Consider the following 26,861-nt stretch of genomic DNA (forward strand, 5'->3'; position numbering starts at 1 on the left):
AGGTTTCCGCCTCGCTGCGGGCGGCGGCGGCGGTTCCATGCGGTCGGAGCGGGAGGCCGGGCCGGGGCTGATGCGGGGCAGCGGCCGCGAGAAGTGGCCCATGGACATCCCGCTGCGGCGGGAGTCGCCGCGCCGTGACCCGGACCCTCCGCCAAACCCGCCGCCGCCACCTTCCCCACCCTCCCCGCTGCCGCCGCCGCCGCTTCACCCGGCGCCGGGTAAACAGCGAGATGAGAAAAAAACGGCTCTGAGCAAAGTGAGGGGGCGCGAGCGCAGCTCCGGGCGGGAGGGGCACGCGTGGGGCGGGGGGGCCGCACCGGCCCTCGCCCCTGGGGCGGTGAGGGGGGCGAGGTGGAGAGGGGAGGTGCATGGGAGGGCCGGGGCAGGGGGGCGCGGTAAGGAGCGTCTCTGGTGGGAGATGACCAAGGGTCAGAGGAAGTTTGCAGTGGGAGCGTGGCACAGGTAGGCCCTATTCAACAGACCGAGTCTAATTTCAGGAGGCTCTGGTGCTTAAACGGATGTTTCTCCATCTGCAGAATGAGGGTGTTTATTCGCTTAAGTATTTTGAAATCCCCAGCAACAGCGCTGTAAATTTGCATGCCTTTTCACCTTTCATTCTTCAGAAATCAAGACTGGCTATTGCTGGGGCAGAGCAGCTCCTGCAAGGACAAGAGCACTTCTCTCTCCCTGGCTTTGTTGGAGCATTTTTCAAAGAATACTTACACAGAGTACTGTGAGATTTGATTTATTCCCATTTCCTAAATTGGAAAACTGAGGCACTGAAAATCCCTATAACTTAAAGCTAAGTCAAGTTAAATTCAGAAATTGGTAAGAAATGGAAATGGATTGTCTGAAGCTTGATGACCATTTTACTGTTTTATGTGCTGGCATTGTTCCATCCCAAAGGTTTCCATATGGTTTCCTGGTCTTTATTATTGGCCAGTTTACCAGAGAGTGGTGGGTTGACTTTGGGTGGCTGCTGGACCCCCAGCCAGCCGCTCTCTCACTCCTTCCTCAGCAGGACAGGGGGAGAAAATAAGATGAAAAAGCTCATGGGTTGAGATAAAGACGGGGAGATCACTTACAAAGTGCCATCACAGGTAAAAGAGATGCAACTTGGAGAAAATTAATTTACTTTATTGCCGATCAAAAGAGTTATGGTAGAATGGTGAGAAACAAAGATAGAAACTAAACCACCTCCCCTGCCCTTCCACCTTTCTTCCCAGGTGCTACCTCACATGCCCCCTGCAGTGCAGGAGGGTGGGGAATGAGGGTTGCGGACAGGACGTAACAGCTCCTCTCTGCTTCTCCTCCCTCCTCACATTCTTCCCCTGCTCCAATGTGGGGTCCCTGCCATGGGGTACAGTGCTTCATGAACTGCTCCAGCGGGTGTCCCTCCCATATGCTGCAGTTGTTCATGAACTGCTGCAGCTTGGGTCTTCTCCATGGGCTGCAGTCCTTCAGGATAAACCTGCTCCAGCGTGGGCTCCTCTCCACGGGCTGCAAGTCCTGCCAGAAAGCCTGCTCCTGTGTGGGCTCTCCATGGGCTGCAGCTCCCTTCAGGCCATCTCCACCTGCTGCAGCACGAGGTCCCCCATGGGCTGCAGTGTAAGTATCTGGTCCACCGTGGTCCTCCATGGGCTGCAGGGGGACAACCTGCCTCACCATGGTCTCCTCTACGGGAATCTCTGCTCCGGCACCTGGAACACCTCCTCCCCTCCTTCTTCTTTCACCTTGGTGTCTGCAGGGCTGTTTCTCACACTTTTTTCCCCTTATTCCTCTATCTCACACACTGCTGTGCAGCCTTTTCTGCCCTTTCTTAAATACCTTTTTGCAGAGGTGCCACCATCTTGGCTGCAGGGCTCAGCTGCGCCCTGCGGTGGGTCCGTGGGAGCTGGCTTCAACTGGCTGGGTCTGGCATGGGGCAGGCCCAGCCTCTCCTGACAGAAGCCATGCTGGAGCCCCTGCCACCAGCACCTGGACACATAGATCTAATACACTAAGATACTGTTGTAATAAAAGACTTAAAAGTTAGTTTAAATAATTTTAAAAAGAGATACTGTAAAAATTTTGTGTAGTCGTTTGTTATTGGCTAAATTGCAATAGTTCTCAAGCTCTTCATCAGACTATTTCAGTTACTGTACAATTTTACAATGTTAGCAGAAACTGAGATAGGGAAATTGTTCCATCTGTCAGCAAATCCAAGAATGTAAATCACTAGGAGGCTAGTGCTCCAATTGATGTTCCCAATTCCAGGAAGAGCTTTTAAAGAGGAGTAATATGATTTGTTTAGTCTCTTTCTACAGTATTTAGATCAAAGATAAATCTCCATTTTCTTTTATGTATGCAGGTAGTTATTCGACGGCTTCCTCCTTGTCTAACTAAGGAGCAACTGGAGGAACAGCTACATCCTCTACCTGCCCATGATTATTTTGAGTTTTGCACTGCTGATCCCAGGTGAGGGTGAGCTGTTTGTGTAGGTTTTCAGGTGCTTAAAACCTAATTAAGGTATTCTTGACATACCAAATCATGTATTTTTTCCTTTTTTGTTAGTTCTGTTAGGTTACTTAAAATATTTCTGAAAAGCTGGATACATATGCAGAGACAATGCATTCCTGCCCTTTTCTTTTACACCACTGATTTTAAACCAGAAAATTTTTTGTATATGAATATGACATAATTTGATTTGGAACCCTGATGTTTCTTTTAACCTTCATTGGTAAAATAGAGCGGACTGTTTTATCGGCTGTGAGAAAGAGTCACCCTAGGGCAAATATCACAGAAATTTTTTCATGAGTGCCATTTGAGCTTAGTTTCTTTGTTTACATGGTTTTGTATTTATTTCATACAATTTTCCAAATAATCCAGTTTTATTAATTTTTGTCTCATTCAAAACTAAAAAAAAAAAAGCTATTGATTTAAAATAAATCACAATTGCCGGTATATTTATATAATTCACTCAGTATCACAGTGGTAAAATACGATTCCCTTTTGAACAAAATTATTTCCAGGAGAGAAGGAACTTAACCATTAAAATAAACAAAATACCCTGTATTCTATGTCTGCATGTGTTCTGAAAAACTGAAGTATAAGATCCATCTTGCCTGTCTTAGCCTATCTTAGCATGTGATAAGTCATCCTTCACAGGCACCAGATTCTTTCCATTGACTACAGAGAGATCCTGGATGTTTATCGCTGACCAACTTTTAAAGTTAAGGGTGACCCCACCCAGATCAGATAGCCTTTCCTTCGTAGGGAATTGTTTGTGGCAAATTACACTTGTCATTGTCTAGTTCATGGGCTGATTTTATTTGAAAGGATGCTGCCACTTCTTGCCACCATTTTGTTATTAGGTGATTAAGTCTGGCTTTATAGGTTCTCTCAGAGCCAATTCCACAATCAGAAAGGAACAAATGTCTGTTTTCCGAAACTTCATGGCAGTTGACTGGCCTAGGTAGTTACACATATGTGCAGCAACTAAATAGTAGGTGCTTCAGCTTTTCTGGTAGAACCACAAAGGATGTGAAGTTAGGAAAGAAGAGTATTCAGTCTGATTGAAAGTCTTTGTAGTTACTTACATTTCTCTTCTGAACCTTGTTGTCTGTATTTCCAAATGGGTCTCTTTAAGGCTTCTGTCCCAGGTGATGATTTGATAAGGGGAAAATATCAAAGGCAAACCAAAAATTCTCTGAAGAAGAGTATGTCTGTCCTCGGTGTGTTTAGCTGCACAAATACTAGAAACAGTGAAACTACAATTTTAATTTGTCAGAACAATTGTTGGTACAAGAATTTAGGGAGTCAGCCATCTTAGAAAAGAGAAGGCACTGACAACAGTTGTACATACAAAGTTTCATTTTTCTCTCTACTTTTACGTGCTGAAATTTGGCGTACTCAAAAGAATTGTTGTCCACTCATTAATTGCATCCGTGTCAGGTTGCTGATGAAAGATATCATCGGTTTTCTCTCATGCTGTGTTATTTGTCATGTACTTCCATATAGCTAGGGACAGAACATATGTGTGTAGATAAAAAAGTTAGTTATATGGCATATATGACACAGTAGCTCATTCTGGTAGAGGGATGAGGACATGCTTAAAATACTTTAAAAATTCATTTGTCTCAAAGAGCAGATCTTGGTGATTAAAAATAACAAAAAGCATGAAGAAATTAAAGGTGTGTTTCTTACATTGTTTTGCTACTAGACTTCAAGATGCAGAAAGCAAAGAATACACATTTTAAAACTTTTTTGAACAATGAGATCTCTGATATGTGTTACTTGGATTGTCAATTTCCTTGAGTCTTGTGTATAAGCCCTGTAATAAAATAATGATCTGGGAGAAAAATGTTCTCTTCCTCCTGAGTTTTGGATTCATGTTCTCTTCTGCCTTCACAAATTTAAACTCTCTAAGTATTTTCATGCAAGTTTGAATTTTTCAGCATGAACTGTTTTGTATTCGCTTTTTTTTTTCCTTCATTTTGCTTCTTAATAATTCTGCTTTCATACAAAAGATGTATTTTTTCAGAATGGGTTTATCTTTACATGGTTTGTATGGCTGCAGCTTCTTTCAGCAAACTACACAGTTTAAATGGGCATTTAGCTGTAGTTCTGCAGAGTATTGCCTTGACTGATTATTTGTTCTTTGACTGGCCCAGGATCACCTTGCCCCCTTTGTTTGAATGCTGACACATACCCATGAACATCTGTTTACGATTTAACTCTTTACATATTCATAAACTCCAGAATATACAGTAAACTTTCAGAAATTGTAAGGTAGAGACAAGATTACTACAGTGAGTCTCAGTTTCTTCTTATGCAGTGGAGAATTCTTCTTTGAGTAATAAAGCATTGTGTTGCAGTAATCTGTCATGTTACGGACAGTTCACAAAATTTCAGAAAACTCCCTGTGGATGTGTATTCACGCCATTCCAGCTAACAGGAGGAGCTACAGGACAAGGTGGGCATGTTCTTTTTACAGTCCCCTCTGTTTTTCACTGATGAGCTTTTTTCTAGATCCTGTACCATGTGCACAGTGGCAACCAATCCAGAGAATTCAGTGATAATAAAAACATGGGAAGATTAAAAAAAATTTCACGTTACCTAACGAGAGAATGATTTGGAGAAGCTACTCAGTGAGGAGGATCTGTTTGTTGGAAGGAGAAAGGGGCATACAGGTGTTTTAATGCAGAAGCAGACAAATTTGCCTTAAGAGCTGTAACATCTCAGTTTAACCCCTAGTTAAACATGTCTACTTCTAACTCTAGGTAACAGAAGTTTCTAAGAGCTCATTCAGATTTCTTCAACTGCAGAGTACAGACTTTTTTTTTTCCACATGACACTGTTAAACCATAGAACTCCTCATCAGAAATTGATGCCAGAAATGATGGATGTTGAAAATGGTTCAGGAGCAGTTAGACAAAACTTATTTAGACAAATAGTTTTATCTGTGGAAACCTATTAAACACAAGGATACAAGTTCTGTATTATGAAGTCCCTAGGCTGCAAGTAGCTGAAATGGTGTACTAGGTAAAGTGTTAGTGTATAGTTTCTCCTTTTTAATAAACTTTCCCTAAGCATCCTCTACCAGTTGCTGTCAGAGAGAAAACTAGAGACGTCTATGTAGCTGTTTGTACATTTTTATTTCCAAGGTCATCTCACCCTAGAGGACAAAACAAACAGTTGCAGTCCTACCTGTATGCTTTCGCAAGATATGCATTATCAACTTCAGTTTCACTGTTTTTGCAGTCTAAAGGTTATTTTTACGTTTACAATGTCTTGTTACTATAGGCAAGCTATAAAACTTTAAAATTTCATTTGATTAAGTAATGTCATTAATGTATAACACTTTTTCAGTTACATCCATTTCAGTAAAGTAATTTCAGAAAGTGACTGTTGCATTGTGTTTCATTCGTCTTTTCAGATTCATCTGATTCACTGCATTACATTTATTCTCTCTTGTACATTGACATCAAAATACAAACAAAACACTGTTTCTGTGACTTTAGGGATGTTTGTTGGATAGACACGCCATCTATTGCTGATAATAAAGACTTCCTGACACTCTGTCTTCTTCTCAGACTCCATATATTAACTATTTTTTCCAGCTACTCTTTTCTGTCTGCATGTAAATGTTCCTGAGTCTTCTAAAACTTGAGTCAAGCGATTGAGCTCTGGCCCAGCAGGATTTTGGTGATCCCGCAGGACTAGCACTGAATGCTAGGACTTGTCCATGGCGGTGTGAGGTTACAAAAGTAAAGAGATCTGAACAGGAGCTTTGCTTATGTGAAAGCCAGTGCAATAGTCAATGCCATGCCATGTATCACAGACAGCGATTAAGCTTCCTGCAAACAGCACTCCTCCTTTGCCCTTCATAACTGCTTCCCAACATTTTGTTTAGGGTTATTGTAGGCAAATAGCATTAACGCTGTAGGATTGTGGTATGCACCCAGGAATTGCAGTGCTGAAGGGGCAGCGCCTTTAGAACTTGGAGGAAACTGCCACTACTATGTTCTGGATGGAATGAGTGACCATCATCAAAACTGCATAGTGTTTCTGCTTCTCCACTGCCGGGCAAATTGTGCTCCTTTATATCTGTAAAAAGGAAAGACTAAGTTAATTTATAATTGTGCCAATTCCATCCACTACGTGAATGACCACAGAAGGTGAGAGACAAGAGGATGAAGGCCAGTGGATTTTAGCTTGACATGATAATGTAGATGATGTTATCTGTTTGATCAGAAATTATGTCATATATGAATGGATGGAGGAGTTTATTTAACACTCCAAAATTTAGATGTAGAGATCTATATTTAAGTGTAAGTATATATGTTTTTATATATATATACACACACACCATGACTGATAAGTTGATAAGTATTTTTACTAGATGTGATAGCTGTTTTTATAGTCTACGTGTTGCTGTTTATTTTGTAGATAACTATTTAAAATTGCTTTCCTGTATACCTATCTTTTTACACAATTGTGTTAAAAGATACTTTGCAGAAGAAATAAACTACTAGAATGTGTTTGTTACTAAAATTACTATAAAAGTAAGGGCTTAAAGAGATGATAGACTAAATACTATAGAAATAACATGTAACCTAAAAGGTTGAATACCCTGGAATGCATAGCAGGAAACAAAGAAGCTGTGTGTTGTACTGAAGAAATGTGTGTACTCAGACTCATCTGGGTTACTTTCATAGAGATTGCTCTAAGTGATATCCCAGAGATGCCAACATCATGTGCAGTGCATCTGTCCAAAACACGATACAGGTGGAAAGCAGCGTTATAGATGGCAAACGTATGGCAAAATAGAAACAGCTGTCTGATTATAAAACTAACCGTGCAACCTCAAAGCTGAATTTCAAATCCCAAATGAAATCCATGCTGGTAGATACTTGAAAAAGGGAGTAGGAGCACAGAGTCCAGTGGCCATTCTGTAGCACACAGTTGGAAAGCGAAATCCTGAAGAGCAAAAGCTGTATTTTATCCAGTAACTGCTGAATGCAAAGTACAAAAGTAGAGCAGGACTGTTTCTTCCTAGTAGCGGGTATTAGCCACAGAGTCCCTGTGGCCCTGTGAAGCCCCGTGCATTCTTTGCTACATGGTCACACTGGTGGGTTTTCAGTGGATAGGTGAAGAGGGAATCCAGGGTGGGTGGAGGTGTGGGATCTGCAGTTGGAAGTCAGGTGTCTGAAGCCCAGAGTAAGAGATAGTATTTCATATGCAGGCAAGTGCTAAGCATTTCTGATTTGCTACGTTTAGTTAGCTTCCCATTCAGAGAGTGAATTTTACGCATTTTTTTTTTAGGCACACTGCACACTTTGCTGGGTAAAAAGCCTAAGTCAGGGGTCTGAAACACTTGCTGATCAGGCTTTTATACACTAAGCTCTTTGGCATCTAACTTGCTTATATGTTTCTCATATGAGAACCAACTCCATTTGTAGAAGTGGCTCCATCAGAGAAGGAACCTGTAATTGCTAAGTGTTGTCATAGCTGTGTTTCTACCACATTCTATTCTGATACATATCAACAATAATGGACAGACAATCCTATTTTATTGTGCTACTGTGCACATCAATATCCTGCTGTGCACAAGCATGCTTTTATATTTTTGTATGTTTCTGCTGATGTGAATGAAGTTCTTGAAGATGTTAATAATGTATAGCAACAACATTGGATCCCTTATTTGCAAGGTAAATTCTAAATCTCTCCAGAGTCCTGTTTATACATTTCAGACTCAGTTTTTTCTTAGTAATAAATGCTTAGTAACCATACCAAATGTTTGTCTGTTTCAAAAGATACTCACTCTGATAAGACTAAGCTGAAAATGTTAGAAAAATACTATGTTGTGTACCAGGAAAAGATTGTGTTGCCAAAGCAGATGAAACAGATGGCATTGATGTACAAGCTAAAGAAAACAAGGAAGGAATAAGTCTTTGTATTTCCAGTTCTGTTTCGCGGTGGTTATGTGCCCAACCATAAGGTTCTAAGTTACTGCAGAAAAAAAAATACAACTATATGATGAAGCTATTTGCTGTGCGCTGAGATGGAGAAGTGCCACAATAATGTAGTGGCTGGGACACTTGTCTGAGTCCCAGTCTTTGATCTACGGAAAGTTAGTGTTTTGTAAAAACTGAAGATCGGTAAAACACTGAAATAGTTCTATAGACTAGGAACTGAAACGCAGTTTCTTAATCTCAGATAATAGTAATGGGCTGAAAAATAATGCTCCCTCAAGATTCCTGGTTTTGTCTTGTGACTCATCAGCACTTCAAGTGTATAATCATATCAATCTCTAATATCAGGCCTCATTTAATATAAACATCGAAGAACATGAAACATAAGAATAGTCCTGTTAACATGACAGAGAAGGAAGTTGCTTCTTCCTGGGAGCCACCAGTTATCAGAGACTTCTTCACTGTTCCAGCCATTAGGCAGCACAGAGACATTTCTTCCAGCACGGCTATAGATTACCACAATAAAATTTCCTCCTTTACATACACTTGTAGGCCTTTTTTGAAGTTATTTTTTAAACTGTATGTAATTATGAAAAGTTTTACATTTAATCTTGTTTTTTTGCTTTGAAACCGATGAGAAGGAAGCTGGCTTGTTTCGTCTGCTTTGCATCTTGGTGATAACTCCACAGCCACCCTCGAGATACCTTGTGTTGCATGTGCAGACTGGAGGTTTGCAAATCTGACCAGAGAGGATTCTGCGGGGTTTGTAGAACCCCATGACAAAACAGAAGCCACGTGCCACCATGCTCATTTGGTCAAGCTGTCTAGAGGTTGCTTGCAAGCGGTCCATGGCTGTGTGGCATCTGTGTAGACTGTGGCAGTTGAGGGACAATGCCATGCCTGTAGCGTCTTTCAGCACTGCTTTGTGTCAGCAGTGTAGCCCTAGCCATGCCCTAGCCGGCATTTTTGTGGTTGCCTGCTTACAGTTCACTCAGTGCTATTACCATCCTAGAATACCAAAATACAGTGAGTATATATGGATGATGTAGCTCTTCGTTAGAATTAGAAGGCTTATCCCCTGCGTGCTGTAGAAGCACTCCATAGCTGGTATTTGCAAAACATCTAAAGGAAAAAAGCACTGTAGTTTTTTCTTAAACATTTCTCCTGATCATTGGTTAGTTATTGACAGCATTGCTCTTTATGGTCACCTTCTAACACCCAAAAGTGTAATCCATATGAATGCACATTTGAAAAAGAAAAAATTACTTGGTTTGTAGTAACTGTGTTGCTTTGGGCTGCTGCCATGTGTGGGTCCTGTGATCCAAGCTGTATTTTTGCTCTTCTCACTCATTGTGAAATCTAATTGGGATTGAAACATGGTTGCAACTGTGCCTGGTTTCTGTCCCCCACTGCTGGTAGTGAGTGTGTCTGAAGACAGGCCACGTGTGGCAATAGTATTATGAACATAGGTATTTTAAAGTTGTGGACGTGTTCAGTTACGTTCCAAAACCTGGCGTAATACATAGCCATCATTGAAGGCAGTTTAAGCCAAACTGTTTAATATCACAGTTGCAGGGGTTTAAAGCATGTACATGCCATGACTCACAGTAACAGCTGATGGGTGGTAGTGCATTAAATTACGTCAGTTTCATTGTGGTTGGTGGTGTGCCAACCCTGAGGTTTTTATCGGGCACATTAAACATTTACCCTTGGAGTGGGATCTATGCCAATAAATTCTTGAAGAATCAGAATTATTTTAGGTAAGTACCTGTTCTTTCTTTTGCTAGAAATGCTTTGGATTTTCACAGTAATTGTTCTGCACAACCAGACATTGCATATGTATTCATATGCATGTATGTCAGATGGAGTTTATTTATTTATGTATAATTCAGTGGATTATCTTGCCAATTATTAAGTTATTTAATCTTTCTTAAAGGTGGAAATCTCTTTAAATATAGTTACAGCTTGGCAACTGCCCTTTCAGTGGGAGCTTTTACTTACCCTCTCCTGTTTCAGTGACAGAAGACTTTCTTAGCATGCCCAAGAAGTTCCCCAAAAGCACTGCTGTTACTCATATCTCTTAAATAATGAAATATTAGATTTAAAGCTTTGATCCTGCACCATGGAAGCGTATACTCTGCAATTTAGGGAGACAAAACAAACTGGAAATATGTGTCTCAGTTCAGAATAGATTTCACAGTTGCATCCAGGAACTCAGATGTTCAGTTACTTTTTGTCATATATATAATTAGGTCCATATATGTAAAGACTTCGATATGCATGTTTAAGGTAGCCATTTCTCAAAAAGGATGAGAATTGCAATGTGATCCTTCTAGTTTTGCTTTTTCCTAGTACTGAACAGAATAGTAAGTAACAGAAAATAAAATTGTTTCTTGTTACAGCCTTTATCCTCATCTCTTCTCAAGAGCATACATTAACTTTAGAAATCCTGAGGACATCCTTCTTTTTAGAGATCGCTTTGATGGCTATGTCTTCATTGATAATAAAGGTTGGACTGTTTGTAAGATATTAAATATATTTATATACACATACTATTTTAGAACATTATTTCCTTTTTGGTAATTATGTCAGGTATTTTTTGCTCAATATACAGTTAATTACATAAAAATATACTAAAAACTAGCACTTAAAAGATAATGAAGTGCAAAATATGTTTGTCCATGCAGTCTTGCTTGGCTATGTGGTGTGCATGCTTTATCTGCATTCTTAACATCCTATTAAGATAATTATCTTATGCAAGCTTCACGATTCATCAAAACAGTAACTGAACACATTGCAAGCATGAATCGTTGCATCTTCAGTGTGCTTCTGTGAGATAAAGTTGTGCCATTTATTCCCATTTTGAAAAAGCAAGACAAGAACTCGACTGCTTCATTTTGGTTGCCCACTTTGAGATATGTACAGCTTGACTTTTTAGAGCATTTGCAGGCATCTTGAGTTGAGTTCCAAGAACAAGAGCGACAAAATTGGGTGCCATCTTTAAAACGTTCAGTCTGCAAAAGTTTGCCCAATGGTAAAGAAAAACTCTTTAATGTAGGTGTGGATGAACTCAGGTCTCCTACAGTAGCATGAAACTGCCATAGCCAAGAAATGGTGCTTTCCCTTTAGCAGTTCCTTGCCTCATTCGCTCATCCCTTCTGTAAAAAATTGGATGGGTTGTATAAAACAGACACAGATTTGTGGGTTTCTTGTATAGAATTGTCTATTCTGTACACTCAATGTTGTGGAGGTCCTGCAAAAAGTAGTCTTGCCCATTCGTGTGGAGAGTTGATCTCTAAAGAAGCTGTCTGTCAAACTAACAAAATCCTCTTCAGCGTTACCTACCTGAGATATTTTACAGGCTTCTAACTTGATCAGGTTTGGATGGATTTTCCTAGAGATGGAGAACACATCCCTCGCAGTGTGTGATTCCCAGATTTCAGATTCTGGGTGTTTTAGATGAAAAACCTGAAAGAAACTATTTTTATAATTCTGCCAAGACTTTGTCTAAATTAAGCATGTTCTTCAGTGGTAGGCTGGGCTGAAGCCAGAATATTCTGTACATTGCAAAACTGAGCTTGGACACAGCTGGCCACTTTGGCATGATTGATTGTGCAAATAAAGAGCACAAGCTTATCAAAGGTGCTCTCTGGTGAGGCTTGTGGTGGCATTGCATTTATGAGGCTAGAATTAAAACAAGGATTACCAGGTTCAATAAGATTAACAAATGTTCTGGCAGATTTAAGCCAATTTTTTCAGTGGACTTGAGCAAAGTGTAATCTTGAACCTGCTGCAAGTGGAAACCAGGCGAAATTCAGAAACTGCACACCGTTCTGACTCCAGTCCAAAGAAGAATCCAATATTTAAGGCAGAATTCAAAACAAAAGATCCATGCCAGTAAACACAGGCCAGAAGTTGCATAGTCCATCATAAACAGAAAAAAAAAAGTTTCACACAATTCTACATGTGGAGTTTTACAGTTTGGGTTCTGAAAGAAGGTGGTATGTTTTATTATTGCATATTACCCAGCATTTATTTATTTTTCAAGCTTTTTGGCAACAAAACGTTACAGAAGCAACTCAATTGTTTCAGGTTCATTTCCCAGTAGAACTTATTAACTTGTCAGGCTGAGATTTTATATAATTTTTTCTAATCAATGAATATCTGTGAAGAATTAGAAGGGAATTATAAATGATAATGCAAGAATTTTATTGTGCAACAGTAGTCATCTTCATTTTGACAGTCTCTGTTAGCATGTCCAAAAAATATTTAATGTTTATGTATATAATTATAAATGTATTTTCTTTTGAATGTAAAATACTGCTATGTGTAATTTTTCATTAGAAGTTTAGAATGGGATCATAGAAACATTCACCTTTGATTTCCAGTAAGACTGCCCAACACAAGTTTCAAGAGTTTTGAAAATCTTACTTGAATATAAGAAATGTTTCTTTCTCCTCAGAAAATTAAGCATTGATCTCTTTTAAGGTTTGGAGTATCCTGCAGTGGTTGAATTTGCTCCGTTCCAGAAGATTTCAAAAAAGAAACTGAAGAAGAAAGATGCCAAAGCCGGGAGCATTGAAGATGGTAAACATATTTTCTTGGCATCACAGTGGAAAATAGATTTCACTTCTGTAATGCATTTCAAAATACTAACATAATTCAAAAATTTTTCTTCACAGATCCAGAATATAGGAAATTTTTAGAGAGTTATTGTGCTGATGAAGAGAAAATTTGTGCCAATCCTGAGATTCTTTTGGGAGAGATTGAGGCCAAAACAAGGGAACTCATTGGTCTGTTTTCTTGATTTTTCTTATTATTGAGAATATCAGATATCTTGCTTTTATATCTTTATGATATTACCTGCAAGAGCTGACCTGTTCAGTCTAACAGAGTTTGAGATTATCACAGTTAGATTTTTGTTATCCAGACAAGTAGTGAAAGGGAACACCCCACCTATTCCTTTAAGTCTCTATGCATGGAGTCACTTGACTTCAGTGGAAGTTTTGCATGCACAGTGGCTTCAGAAATAGGTCCTTACTACTTCTGAATACTTACACAGGTATTAGAAGATGGAAGATTTATTTTTAAAGATAAAATAGCTGAATACTTAATTCAGCTGATATTAGATGCTTTTATTGAGAAACACAAAACAATCTGTCTTTGTTGTCATGGCCAAGATTCTGCAAAAGCTTTGAAAGTAAGGCAACACCTTGTTTTCTGCATGCATGCAGCATGATTTTCACAGTCTCGGGCGGGAATCTTTAGTGAGATCAACACTGAAATCTTCAATGCCAGTATGCAGCTTTCAGGATGACATGGAATATTGATGTGCTGTATCTCCAAGTGACAACATACAGAACACTTACTCTTTCCCTGTGTGTGACAATCGAGTAGGAAAAAAACCCTGACCTTTGCTATTACTTCTTTACAGTGTAAAAGTAGCCACCTCTTTTGATTAGAATCATAGAATAGAATCATGCAATCATAGAATCATTCAAGTTGGTAAAGACCTTTAAGATCATGAGTCCAACTGTAAACCTAACACTGGCAAGTCCACCACCAAACCATGTCTGTAAGTGCCACATCTACACGACTTTTAAATACCTCCAGGGATGGTGACTCAATCACGTCCCTGGGCAGCCCATTCCAGTGTCTGACAACCCTTTCAATGAAGAAGTTTTTCCTAATATCCAATCTAAACCTCCCCTGATGCAACTTGAGGCCATTTCCTTTTGTCCTATCGCTTGTTACTGCTGTTTGACTGTTTGTCCCTGCCTGTGACAAGCATTTCTGTAGTGACGTTAATTATTCTTCATATGCATAAATTAATAGTTGACTGGAGAGATTTGGAACTTAAACAATTTAGAGGAAATGGAAACGTTAGAAGTATGGAAGTTTAAATAATTCTGTTATCAATAAAACTTGTTTGTTGCTTTTCTAGATAGGGAAGTTCCCCAACAATTTTTATTTACCCCAAATCTTCCCTAGTATTTGACAGCAAAGTAAAAGCAGACAAAATTTTCTAAAAGTTTACAATTTACAGAAAGTTTACAATTTCAAGAAGGATTTATTAACTTTAAAATATTCTGTCAATGAAAATTATTATTCTTGAGAGTTGCTGATTTCTGAGTAACACTATTGGCTGAAGGCAGCTTTACATTAGAAGTTTTAATGTTTTGTTTCTGTTAAATCACAGGAAATCAAATTAGTTGCTTTATTTTTTCTGCTATTCAAAACTGTGATCATTGCTATCAATATAAAAACAAAGATTACTTCAGTGGATAGCATGTTTATAGCAAAATTCTGTAAGGGTTTAGTTGCATGTCCAGTTTCAAAGGTATTACTCCTACTGAAGTCAATGCAAGACATACCCAGGACTTTGTTGGTAAGAATTGGGCCTCACATTCTCAGCATTTCTCCAGGTAGTGTTACCGCAAACCAACATGTTTTAGGCATCACGTCAGATGCGTTAGCTCATCAGTTTCAGTGTGACAGAGAGATAGAAAACAGATTTTCTCTGTAACAAGATGAAGGTAAGCTCATTCTTTTGCCTTGTTTGTAGAGAGCAAGATAAAATATAAAAGTTATTGCTGACACAGGTCTTAATTTTGTAATTTATTTTCTTTTAAAATTTCTTAAACATTTTAAGAAACACCTCTTAGATTTTTATTTGCAGTAAGGCCAATAAATAAGATGGGTAAGATTCAGGTTTGATAAACATTCTTTTTTGCCCTCCTCTTCTGATAGTACTCATCACATTGGCTCTCTCCCTTGAACTTCAAGTTATAATATCTGATGAAACCTCTTGCATCACAGCCTTAGTCATGACTAGGGTCAAGTTCTGGACTCCCAGTGCAGCTTATCCTTTCCCCAGACCCTCCAGTTACAATTTGTGATCCCTTTCAGCATGTAAAAGTGCCCAGAGGCAGACACTGCTCAGACGGGAAATTATGGGAGCAGGAGAGAGAGGCAGAGCTGCAGATAGAGACTGATAGGGAGGGTGCTGGGGACCTAAAATTTGTCAAAAATTATGGGCAGGTGTGGAGGGGGAACGAATGGGGAATCTAGGGTTAGAGGGAGGAAGATCTCAAATCAACAATCTTTTTTGGTTGTTGCTTTTGACCAGTGATATTCGCTAAAAATAAATATTGAATCCTATCAAGCCTTCCCATTCATAACTGGGTAACAAGGTTTTATCATTAACGAATGGGTTGCGCCCAGGATATTCACACTTTCAAGACAAAAACATTCAAATGTTTTTGGAATATAAATTGTGTCTAGATTTTGGCTATGCCATTTCAAATTTGGTGGAAAATTTTTATTTCTTCCTTTATTTTTCTCTCTCCTTTTTTTTTTTTCTTCTAAATCCTGTCATGCGTTCCAATAGTGAAATTTTCTTCTGGTTTGAAGAAGAGTCCTACAAATAACTGTAGAACAATTTCTAGTAGTAAACATTTTCTGTAACTCCATCCTGGGACATCTAAGACTGACAAAATTTGTTGTAACTACTCACAACTATAAGTACATGAATTCAAGTTTGAATTCAATACTGATAGTCATGAATGCTATACATGATATAAAATTTGACGATGTTCTCCAAGTTTTTGTAGAATTTGGGGACAGTTCAGCCAGGTGGCTTAGGCTAGATTTTGGAGTGTGGAGACAGCTCTGTAGCATAAGAATGGCTGTGTGATCCAGTAGATGAGGCATTTTATTTGTTATTTGGGAAGCCAGAGTTTTATTGAATCTGCTGATACTTTGCTGTGTAACCTGGGACAAATCACTTATCTCTTACTCATCCCGTTTTCCCATGGAGAGGTGAATTTTAAATGGTAGTTAAATGGAAATGTTTTATGAGAATGAAAATGTTTCCTTCATGATGTACTTTGAAATCTGGGACTGAAAAGTGCTATGTGAGATTACAGTAATGTGGGCTGTATATGAACAGCAATATAGCTAGGTTGTGATGTGCAAAATTAAAATGTAGGAATAGATTCTGAACAGATTTCTTTCCTTTTTGGTAAATAATGGTTTGATGAGCAAGAGAAAAAACCCATTCTCTGAACTGAAAAGATATGATTTTTAATTAAACATTAAATAATCATGCAACATATGTTTGTTGCTTCTAACCCTAACAGCAAAAAAACAACAAAGTGTTTCTAAAATGGAATGGTGGGAATGCTTTCAAAAATATATAAAATAAATAGGTTTATTAATTATTTCGCTCCTTTGCAGCAAAAGCTAGAAAAAAGGGGTTAGTACTGAAGTAGAGAAATGAGTACATATTTTAGGAGTTGAACACTATATCACAAATTTTTTGTGTTTTAGCTAGAAGAACAACACCCCTTTTGGAATATATTAAAAATAGAAAATTAGAAAAGCAGGTACGTTCAGACTTTTGCCTGAAGTTCAACATTTATGTTTCACATGGTTTTCCGTTGGACAATTTTCAATTAATCATTTTGAACTCTTCAGAGAATACGAGAAGAGAAAAGAGAAGAACGAAGGCGGAGAGAATTGGAGAAGAAACGTCTGCGGGAGGAAGAAAAAAGGAAGCGCAGAGAAGAAGAAAGACGTAAAAGAAAAGAAGTGGAGAAGCAGAAGAAGATTTCTGAAAAAGAAATAAGGATCAAGGTACCTTAGTGAAAAAAACCTATTTTTCTGTTGAAGTTATCCAGAAGCTCCTTTGGTATCTCACTTACATTGTTTATGCAGTGTACTACAGTACAGTGTGGAGATACCAAACCAGTTTTGACTGGAAGGGGAAGTAATGTAGGGCTTTGACTAAGTAGTGTTACTGAAGATTGTGACTAATTACCTTAGGTACAATGATGTGCTGATGCAGTTACGGCAGATAACTTGGATATCTTTATACAACATTGCCACATTCTGTGCCGACATAACATGACAGAACTAAATTGTTCTGTGCTAACATGTCGGAAGATTATTGCAAATACGGCTTTAACGCTTTCTGTCATGTAAATCTTCATCTAGCCATATCTGCTGAGATTTTTTTGTGTTTATGCTCAGAACTGATTTATTTTAATAGTATGCTTTAACCAAGTTATAACAAAGACTGCTAATTTCAGGCTGTGCTGCCTTATAACAATCCGAATAGATGTGCTTTTAATGACTTCACTTAGGCAGGTGTATTTTGTGCTATTATGTCTGGACATTTAAAACCATATTTGTATAAGATGACATAGATAAAAAATATTCATCTGAACTAAATTTTGTGGTATTGGAAAGATTTTATAGGCTGTTTTGAAGAGGAAAATTGGTATAACAGTCTGTAGCTTAACACAAGGGCACACAGACTCACACTAGATCTTGTGGTGGGGAGAAGCCACAGAGCTGTGTACTTCTTTCTTCTTCCTTTTCTTTCTGGCAACAACAGTTGCCTTCACCTGGATGTGAAAAATAGCAAGTTCTGAAGCCGAATTACAGATTTTTCATATTTAGGCATAAAGAAAACCATACTAGAACTTCAGAAGAAAAAGGAATTATTCTTTAAAACATATTACCCAAGCCTCGTTGTCCAAAAGACCCCAGTATTTATGACACATCTGTGGCAATGGGACCTTGAAAACTAGTTCTGTCCCCTAAAGAAAAGGAAAATATTACCCGAGAGAAACCTTATAGAAGTTTTAAGTATTGGAGAAGAATAACCTGTGCTCCTTTCAGAAAAACTGGTGGAATGAAAAGGCTGATGAGATGTTCTGCTTATTCTTGAAATGTTGGAGAAAAATATTTGAGACAGTTGGTCCTTCTATAATGATTATTCCTGTAATGCTAGACACTGCTCAAGCCCTGCGTGGCTTATTCTTAATCTCCAAGGTGAAAATGCAATGTGATCTTTTCTGCTAACATCATTATTTTTTCTTCAGTCTGTTTTTCTGTCATGGTGTATTTATATTAAGCACCTACTTCTATATGCCAGTCTGTCCCAAGTAGTTTATGTGTAAGATATTTTATATATAATATTTCATGAAGTATTAATCTTGCTCCTTTTGTCTTAGAGGTTCTGCTTTTTGTTTTATTGGCAATAACATTGAGCTCTGTTATAGAATTTCTAAGAAATCATAGACCATAATAATACCTTTATATATAAAACTTAGGAGAGAAGAGTAGGTAAGTGCTTTCTCCAGTATTCTTGGCGTACTTAAAAGTGCAGTTGAATGCCTGTTAATGATTGTCACTCCTTAGAAAAAGTAAACTGCTCTCATTAAATAACTTCTTAAATTTTATACTTCATAAAATGTATTCCTAGCATTTAAATATCTTCAATCTTAATAGGTTTTTGATATGTTTAATACATTGTTAAAATATCTATTACAACAGAGGAGAATAATGTTACATCATAATATAAACAAATATTTCTTAGCTTCTTAAGAAGCCTGAAAAAGGAGATGAGCTGGCCAGTGAAAAGTACAAAGAAAAAGGTGAAGAAGCTGACATTGAAGAAAACAAATGGGATAAATCACCTGGATCTGGGAGTATAAAATCCAAATCATTGGAGGGTTCACTAAAAGAACTTAAGGAAAAGTAAGTAATATTTATCTTCTAAGCTCAAAATTAGATCCTGAATGTTTTCATTTGAAGGCTTAATATAAGTGGTGTGTTGGCTGGGTGTTTTGTCAGCAAGGAACTGATTTTATTCTGTGTGTGAACAAATCTCTCGCTGTCCGTTTTGTACAAGGTGTTTAGTAACAGCTTACTAACCTGATGGCAGTATGGCAGTGGATGTGATTTGTTATTTGTGAGATGTCTTGAAATCCCAGATTGGAAGGATTTCTGCGTGAAAAGTCATTCAGAGTTTCAGTGTTATTTCACCTGTTCCCCATCAAGAGCTCAGGTAAAGCCCTCCTTCCATTACTGATGTCAAAGACTAAATTGCCTCAGGTGCTTTACTCTTCCATCACACTTTCTTCATTTTTGCTGCAGTAAAGAGACAAATGTGTTTGGTAAATGGGACAATGGCAGAATAGTTAAGGTATGAATGACCCCCTTGTGATAGATATGTGCAAAAGGCTGTCTCTGTCTCCCACTGCCTTTTGTTTTGCATATGTAACAGTAGGAACAAGAGGTATAGCCCAGTTCTGTAACTACTGTAGCCTGGAAATGTCTTATAGATGTTTTCAGCAGCTGATTCTCTCCCTTGTCCTTTGGCATGTGTGTCCCATCCCAAGCAGGATTCACCCATAAGATATGTCAGATACATAACTAAGAATAATATGCTGCTGAGGTACACGATACTTTGTTCTTCAGTAGAGTTTTTCAGCCAAGCTCTCAAAAGTGCTTTGCAAAATGAAAGACCTGAATCTGAGATGTCATGTATATGTGCAAGTTGTACATAAGGACAAGATTGAGCATTTCAATAATTTACCTAAGATATTATATACACAGTATTAGAGGAAGTTTGCGATTGTGCTCTAGGAGCCTTGCAGGCTACGTGCCTATTCTGAGTAGTTTAAATTTTCCTTTGTCCACATAGATTCTTGATTTTTATGAAAAGTATGCAGGAGCTGCAAATGTTCTCCTAATGGCAAATAGAAAAATAAAGAAACTTTGAACACTGGAAAATAAAACCACTGAATTTGCTAATTGAAGAAATGGTTCACTAATAATATCCTACATGCATTATTCATCTTTTTTTTGTCTCTGACTAAGGACTTCAAACATGGGCTCAGTGTTTCAATATGTTGAGTATGTCCTGAAAGGTGCTGACAACTTCTGTTTCCTATTCTCTAATGGAAATTGAAAATATTCAGCAACTCTTTCATTGATGGTCTTCAACAAAGGAAACAGAACAGGGTCAATAGAAACATTTGCAGGGGCAAGTCAATTGTTTGCTAATAAGGCTTTTTATGTATTAAGCTTTAGGTGGTGCCATATAACTTTTTTACTATTGATCCTTTAAGTTTAATAAGGAGTTAATGTAGATTTTCCAGGTGTAAAACAGAATCCTTTTGCCTGCGCAGGTACAGTAAGTCTTACCTTGTCTTTCTAAGTGCTGATTTCATCATGATTGTTAGTGGGTGTGATTAGGTAGCAAGCTATGAGCTATTTCAGCTGCATCAAGTTGTAACTGCTTTGTCACTGACTCAGAAATCAGTAATAAACTGTAACTTCCAACTCTACATGCATGAGACTGAATTGCCTGTTTGAAACAGTGTTTTAAAGGTCAGTAGCAATAGCTTTCTACCACAAGTTAAAACCTCAGTAGGTGCATGGGTGTACATGATCACATAGGGATTTGAAGCTATAGCAAACAGAAGTATGCTTCCATTCCCTTTACTTCCATTCATTTCTGCTTTCTCTTTCTCTGGCTGTGTAACTTTTTCTTCTACCTATACTTTGTAATTGCTTAACCCGCCATTTCCACTCTTGCCTGCCTGTTCGCTGTGACTGAATTGTAGAAAGCTACTTTAACCACTCTTTGAACTGGAGTTTGTATCCCTGTCACCTGCCTACCTCTGGGCGCCCATTCCTTCCTCACCCACAGCAACAGGCAGAGGAAGAGACAGGTACCAGGCAATGCTACAGCAACAAATAGAGACGTGTCTTTCTGGCTTTTTGGAAGATCATGCTCTGAGCCTTGCTAGGACTTGGAGTTAGTGTCTGGAATAGCATATTAAACGTGAAACAAAACAACTTATAGCCACATGCCCCTTAAGAGCTAACATAGTGTTTTATATATATGTATCTATGCTACAGGTACAGTATCTCTGTAATTGTGATTGATTCAGGTGTCTGTGACAGCTGGGACGTTGCTTCCACTTGGTGAATGCGTTATGCTGACACAAGCACAGTTTTGCAAAACACTGAATAACTTACCTGTCATTCAGGTTTTGTTGCTGACCTCCATCTCTTCCTGAGGTGGGGCCGCTGTCTTTGCAGCCCCACCAACGGCCAAGTTCATGGCAGAGGCTAACAATTCTCACAGTTCTGTTATTTAAAAAAAAAAAGTGATCTAGAAAGTTACACTTTTATTGATATTAAACCATTCTAAACGAGAAGCATATCACTATTTGATCACTACACCATTAGAAAATCTCCGTCCTCTCTGATTCTGTCTGCTGATCCCCAAAATGTGAGCAGGCTGTCAAAAGCTCAATTTTAGTATTTATACGTATGTAATATATAAGAAGAAATTGCCTGTATTTGCTCCTTTTAAAGTTCAATGTGTTCTGTAATCTTTCTTCATTATTTGCAGTTTGGCTGTATGAGAGAAGCACCCGCTTGCTGAACAGGAACAATGAAGTGAATAAGAGAGCTGAGAATTATATCAGGCAGCAAAATGTTGCAAACTAATAGTCTTTATAATATAAAACCATTGCAGCATAGCAGAAATTAAGTATTATGTTGTGGTAAGGTAATGGTGTGTCACGTAAATAAAATATGCAAAGGTAGGCTAAATTACTTGGAGACATAATAAACAAAAGCCTGGAACATAAGTATTCATTTTCACAAATGCCTTCTGCAAGTTGCAATGTCGGTGAATAATTTTTGTTAAATAGAGTCATAAAACTTTACAAATTGATATATGATACCTGGACAATTCCTTTGGCCCTGAACATTCCCATTCAAGGGAATACTAATATACACGACTCACCTCAAGAACAGGCCACAAGAGCTAATCATGCAGCATATGTTTACGTGAAGAGTATTGGGGAACTATTTGTGGAATTGCAAAGAGGGATAAAAGCTGAAGAATGGGCCTTCCACAACAGTTGCACAAAAGTCAGATTTTGCTTGCAAAGCTTTGTCTGCTGTTTTGAGCTGAATGCATAGTCAAGGGCTGGACACATATGGATGAGACATTCAGCAAAATTGCGCAAAACCCCCTTTTAATGAGAAGAAAACAGCCTTGCCATACAATTGATCTAAATACTGTTGAAGTCAAAGGAAGGCTTTGTATTGTATCCTTCAGCAGCTTTTTTCTACTGTTAATTGCTTGGATTTTCTTTCTTTTTATACATACTCGTAGGTCACAAAATGATAGTGACAAAGAGCAAAGAGATTTGGAGAGAAGATTTCGAGAAAAAGAACCTGAAAGACAAAGGTATCGATTGGATGATGGCAGAAAGCATAGAGCTCACTATGAGTTTGACAAGTTTGTGAGAAGGAATGAAGAAGAGCTGAAGTGGGGGAAAGGATACAGCCAAGACAGAGGAAAGAAAGGGAACTACAACTACAGCTTCACTGTGGAGGCAGTAGACAAACTGGGTAAAGAGGACAAGTGTGATGACATGGCATCCAAAAAGGAGCGCATAAGAAATAAGGTTCTTTTATTCATTTAGGATAATCTTTCATTAGTTAAATATGCTTCAAGATCACAGGTTTTACTTTTGTAAACTCAGCATAAAGATGCTTTTTCAAAAAAAGCAATTCTTTATTTCATTTTCAGTAAAACCCAGACTTCCTTCTCTTCTTATCAGAGGGCAACAGCCGTTAAAATAAGTTAAGGTCACAGGTCTCTGCTCATTCATATTTACAATATATAGAAGACTTTCTGTCTTCCTTTCAACCCTGGCATTTTTAGAACGCTATTCTTGGAAGCCTTGTATTTTATGAGTGTATTAAAAATTGTTATACTTCTGATCTGTAATGAAATTTGAAAACTGTGGCACGCTAGTCTTTTAAAAATGTACTTCTATTACCAAGCTCATAAAGTAATTATATTATGGATTGGCCAGGCATTGCTTGGAAGAGGAACTACAAGGACTTAAATAAATAGCTAATTCAGAGACCATTGTATTCAGGGGGTGTGAATGTGCAAATTCTTCAGTATTGTATACCTGCCAGTATGAAAAGGCTGTCGTTTGATTAGGACAAATTATCCTCATAGTCGTTGTCATGGAAAGAGCAGGTGCAAAACCAGTGCACGCGGGGCCTGTAGCCAGGAGTGTAGTAGAGCCATCCCTTATTCTCTACCAGAGACACGGGCATCATCCTTCTCAGACTGTCTGATTTCATGGATGTGCCAGCATCTTTTCAGGAGGTGGCTCTCCCTGTCACCCTCATTCTCTCTCCCTTCTGATCTTGGATTTTCCACAAAAGATGACCGAAACACTGTTTTGTGTAGAAATTTATTCTGCATGTGAAACTCTTCTTTCAAACCAAGTGACTGATCTGTGATGTGGGCTAAGGCTGCCAAGGAGTAAACTAGTCACGTGCAGAGTGAGCCTGTGTGGAGTGTGCATAGAGCAAGTCCAGGCGGACTCGCTCTGCACGTCAAGTAAGTCAGCTTGTGCAAACACAGAAAGCCTGGTGTGCCATGCTTTTTGTTTATGCAAAGGTCAGCTGGGCAGCATGGGTGAGACTTATCTGCATATACACGTTAGCCACTTTCCACACACACGAACAGCTCGAGCTGTAGACCAGTCAGAAAAATGGCTCCCAGGAAGATGGGAAAAGCAATTTTCCTCATGCTTGCCACACTACTCTTGAAATCTGGTGAAATATCTGCAACCTTGGAATGGGATGGTGGGTCTTGGAAGCCTTTTGTCAAGCCTTAAGAAGCCACCTCCTTTTTATTTTTTCCCATCACACTTCTGGTAGCTTGCTGAGTCTCTGGATTAGTCCATACTTCAAGTACTAGATTTGTTCCCTAAACAAAATAAGCAATATCATTAAAGTTTTTTGCAGCGTGGTGACTTTTTTCCTTAGAGTATTTATCATGTAGATAAGAGTTAGGGGCTGATTTTTCCAACTTACCTCCAGAATTAACAATGCCAGCACAAGTTTTTAGGCAGAGATCAAGCTTCTTTCTGAAGTTTGTAAGAATTAATTAGAAAATGGGAAATTTCCAGTGTAAGTAACAGTTACGCTAGCTTTCATGCAAACTGCAAGGTAAAGAGTCTGTGATACAAAAAATCATTTGGACCTTTTATCATAAACTTTCCAGTAGGCACTGCTTCTCAGAGGATCTAGTTTTATGCAGCTGTTTGTGATGTAGAAAGATGTATGTTATACATTCCCTACCACACTGCAAAGCATTAACTAGAATGATCTAGTTGTATGACCCAATAGAGAGTCTTGATATCTGGTCTAAAGAGAGAGAAAAAAGTGGAGCAAAAAAGACAAAGGTGAAGGAAAAAGAAAGAAAAAGGGAAAATGCATATTGGGACTAAGAAAAAAGAATGAAAGAACAGAAGGCCAGAATGACTTCACATTATGAAGGCAATTGAAAATTAATACAGTTTCATGTAGGACAATTTCAGTGCTCTGCCATTGTCTTAAAATAGGCTGTTTAATTTTGTTTGCTAAACTTAACACAAGACTTTGGTCAAAAAGCTCAGGTTTTGGTGAAAGGGTTACTTCATAACATTAAGAACTGGGATTTGTGACAGTAAACTACTTTACTCTTCCTAGTAAAAGACTTCTTAAGCAGAGTTTCTAAACAGTATATTTTATTATTGAAATTTCAAGAATAAAAAGTGCTCTCAAGAGCTATGGAACATCACCATTCGCAAGTTTGAGGTTTCTCTTCCTTGTAAACTTGCTCCTTCTTCCATTTTCCAGTGATCAAATTGGCGTGAGTATGATTGGGTCACTCACAAAGCCTGTGCATGTTCAATTTGTACGTACTTTCTTTGTTATCAGTGGGTGAATTCCTCTGCTCTCATTCTCAGTAAGGAAGGCAAGATGAAGCAGAGCAATAACTGCAATTTTATTTTGATATGTATAATAAAGATATGCATTCCATGTTTAAATTGTGGTACTGATTCGTGACTTGGAGTAGCAATGCACACATATCAATTGGTCAAGTTCAGTTGAGGATAATTTTCTAGCTGTTACCTGCTAAACTGTTTGTTCTCTGATTTGTCTTATTTTTTTACGCTTACCTTTAATCTTTGTCATTTATCTGCAGAGTTGCAAGTGCACAGGCTATTGTTCTTCCCAGCTGATGTTAGTGAAGGTAGCAACATATTTCAGAGTTTTACTGGTAGTACTGTGTTTGGTAATTGTCTGCAGTATTTCTTCTTGTTTACATCAAATGTATCATAGGATCTTTAGTTTTTACAGCTTTCTTCATTTATTCAGAATGCTTGGCTCCCAAGAATAGTGTCATAAACAAGACAGATATTAAATACTCAGTCAATTTTCATTACATTCCGATTTTTTCCTGGGTCTTACGAAATGTAAAGTGATATAACACAAAATCTACTTTTTTCACAAACATTCATCATTTTAAAAACCCATATATGTATCCCACACAGGTTTCTCAGAGTGTTAATCACATGTCCTTCCCTCTAGGATCGCCCAGCCATGCAGTTATACCAGCCAGGAGCTCGCATTCGAACACATACGGGATCTACAAGTAAAACCTATGACTGCAGTGGGAAATCCTTTGAAGATGCTCTTGATAAAAAGTGTGAGGCAGATAATTCAGCTGGAGGTGGTTCTGAGAAGAGCGAAGAAGCAGAATAAAACCAACTGGAGGAAAGACTTGTGAAAAGGGATGAACTTGAGGTTCAGTGTCATCAAAAAAATCCATAGGGCTGTTTCAGAACTCCACAGGCGATTGCACCAACAAAATTATAATTGCTCTGCCTCTTACTTTCTGTAAACTCAAGGGAAGAGTGACTGGAGACGTATAAAGTGTCATATAGCAAAGGAATATAGTTGCTTTTTCACAAAAAGCAGCGCAAACACTATTTGCCTAATTTAAAAGCAGTTCAATATTTTATTAGATTTACCTTGAAATAAAAAAAACCTTCTAATAGTTTTAAAGGAGTATTTATATAAGACTTTTCAGAAGCTCTTTCACCTTTTCAAGTCTGAAGAAATGAAATGTAGGTTTGCATCAGTTTGAAATCTGAGGCACTTTAAATGTGTTTGGTGCATGACACGAGGGTCACAGGACCCCTTCCTGCAAACAGCAGCGGCCGGGGCTGCTGCAGGGAGCTGCAGTCGGACTCGGTGGGACCGGCCCTGGGAGGAAGCTCTGGAGCCAGTAGTGTTTGCAGGAGGAGGCCCACAGTTTGCACAGCTGTGAGAAATGTCCGTCAGTATCTGTACCTCATTGTGTTTACATTGTTTTTCAATTAACTGTGTTAGTAAAACTACAAGAATGTTGTTGGAGAGTTTGTAATTTTCTGAGCCACTTTTGCCTTTTTTGTTTTAATAGATTCTTGTGCTTAAAACAGAAAAAAGCTAACACAAACCTCAGCACTTAAACGATATATCTGGTTTTAATAAATTAGCCGTTTTTTATGTTTTTGACACTGACTTTTAAAAAAAAGTGGTTGTACAGTGATGACTTTTTATATGCTAATGTTTCATATAATTTGCAGTTGCAGGTTTTGGAAGATGTATGATACATGAATGTTCGGCAGTTCTATTTGTTAAAAAAATACACACAAATGAATGTCAACTGCAAACTACCATTTTGTA

General features: G+C 38.4%; 1 protein-coding gene across 1 annotated transcript; it reads left to right on the top strand.

Annotated features, from left to right (window-relative positions):
- On the top strand, positions 1-26,051 carry UPF3A (UPF3A regulator of nonsense mediated mRNA decay). Its single transcript, XM_059822004.1, has 10 exons — positions 1-256; positions 2,351-2,457; positions 10,859-10,965; positions 12,945-13,043; positions 13,139-13,249; positions 16,788-16,843; positions 16,935-17,093; positions 18,844-19,004; positions 22,450-22,744; positions 25,722-26,051. Exons 1-10 carry the CDS (start codon positions 38-40, stop codon positions 25,893-25,895), a joined length of 1,488 nt encoding a protein of 495 aa, XP_059677987.1. The 5' UTR covers positions 1-37; the 3' UTR covers positions 25,896-26,051.
- The last annotated feature ends 810 nt before the right edge of the window (positions 26,052-26,861 follow it).

This window comes from Gavia stellata, chromosome 1 (assembly GCF_030936135.1).
Source record: "Gavia stellata isolate bGavSte3 chromosome 1, bGavSte3.hap2, whole genome shotgun sequence".
Taxonomy (NCBI): domain Eukaryota; kingdom Metazoa; phylum Chordata; class Aves; order Gaviiformes; family Gaviidae; genus Gavia; species Gavia stellata.

Bases quoted from the DNA above. Each gene is read 5' to 3' on its own strand.
- UPF3A (XM_059822004.1), top strand. From the start codon at position 38: ATGCGGTCGGAGCGGGAGGCCGGGCCGGGGCTGATGCGGGGCAGCGGC. The intron at 10,966-12,944 runs GTTGGACTGTTT...ATCTCTTTTAAG, and splicing joins TGTCTTCATTGATAATAAAG to GTTTGGAGTATCCTGCAGTG. The intron at 17,094-18,843 runs GTACCTTAGTGA...AATATTTCTTAG, and splicing joins AAAAAGAAATAAGGATCAAG to CTTCTTAAGAAGCCTGAAAA.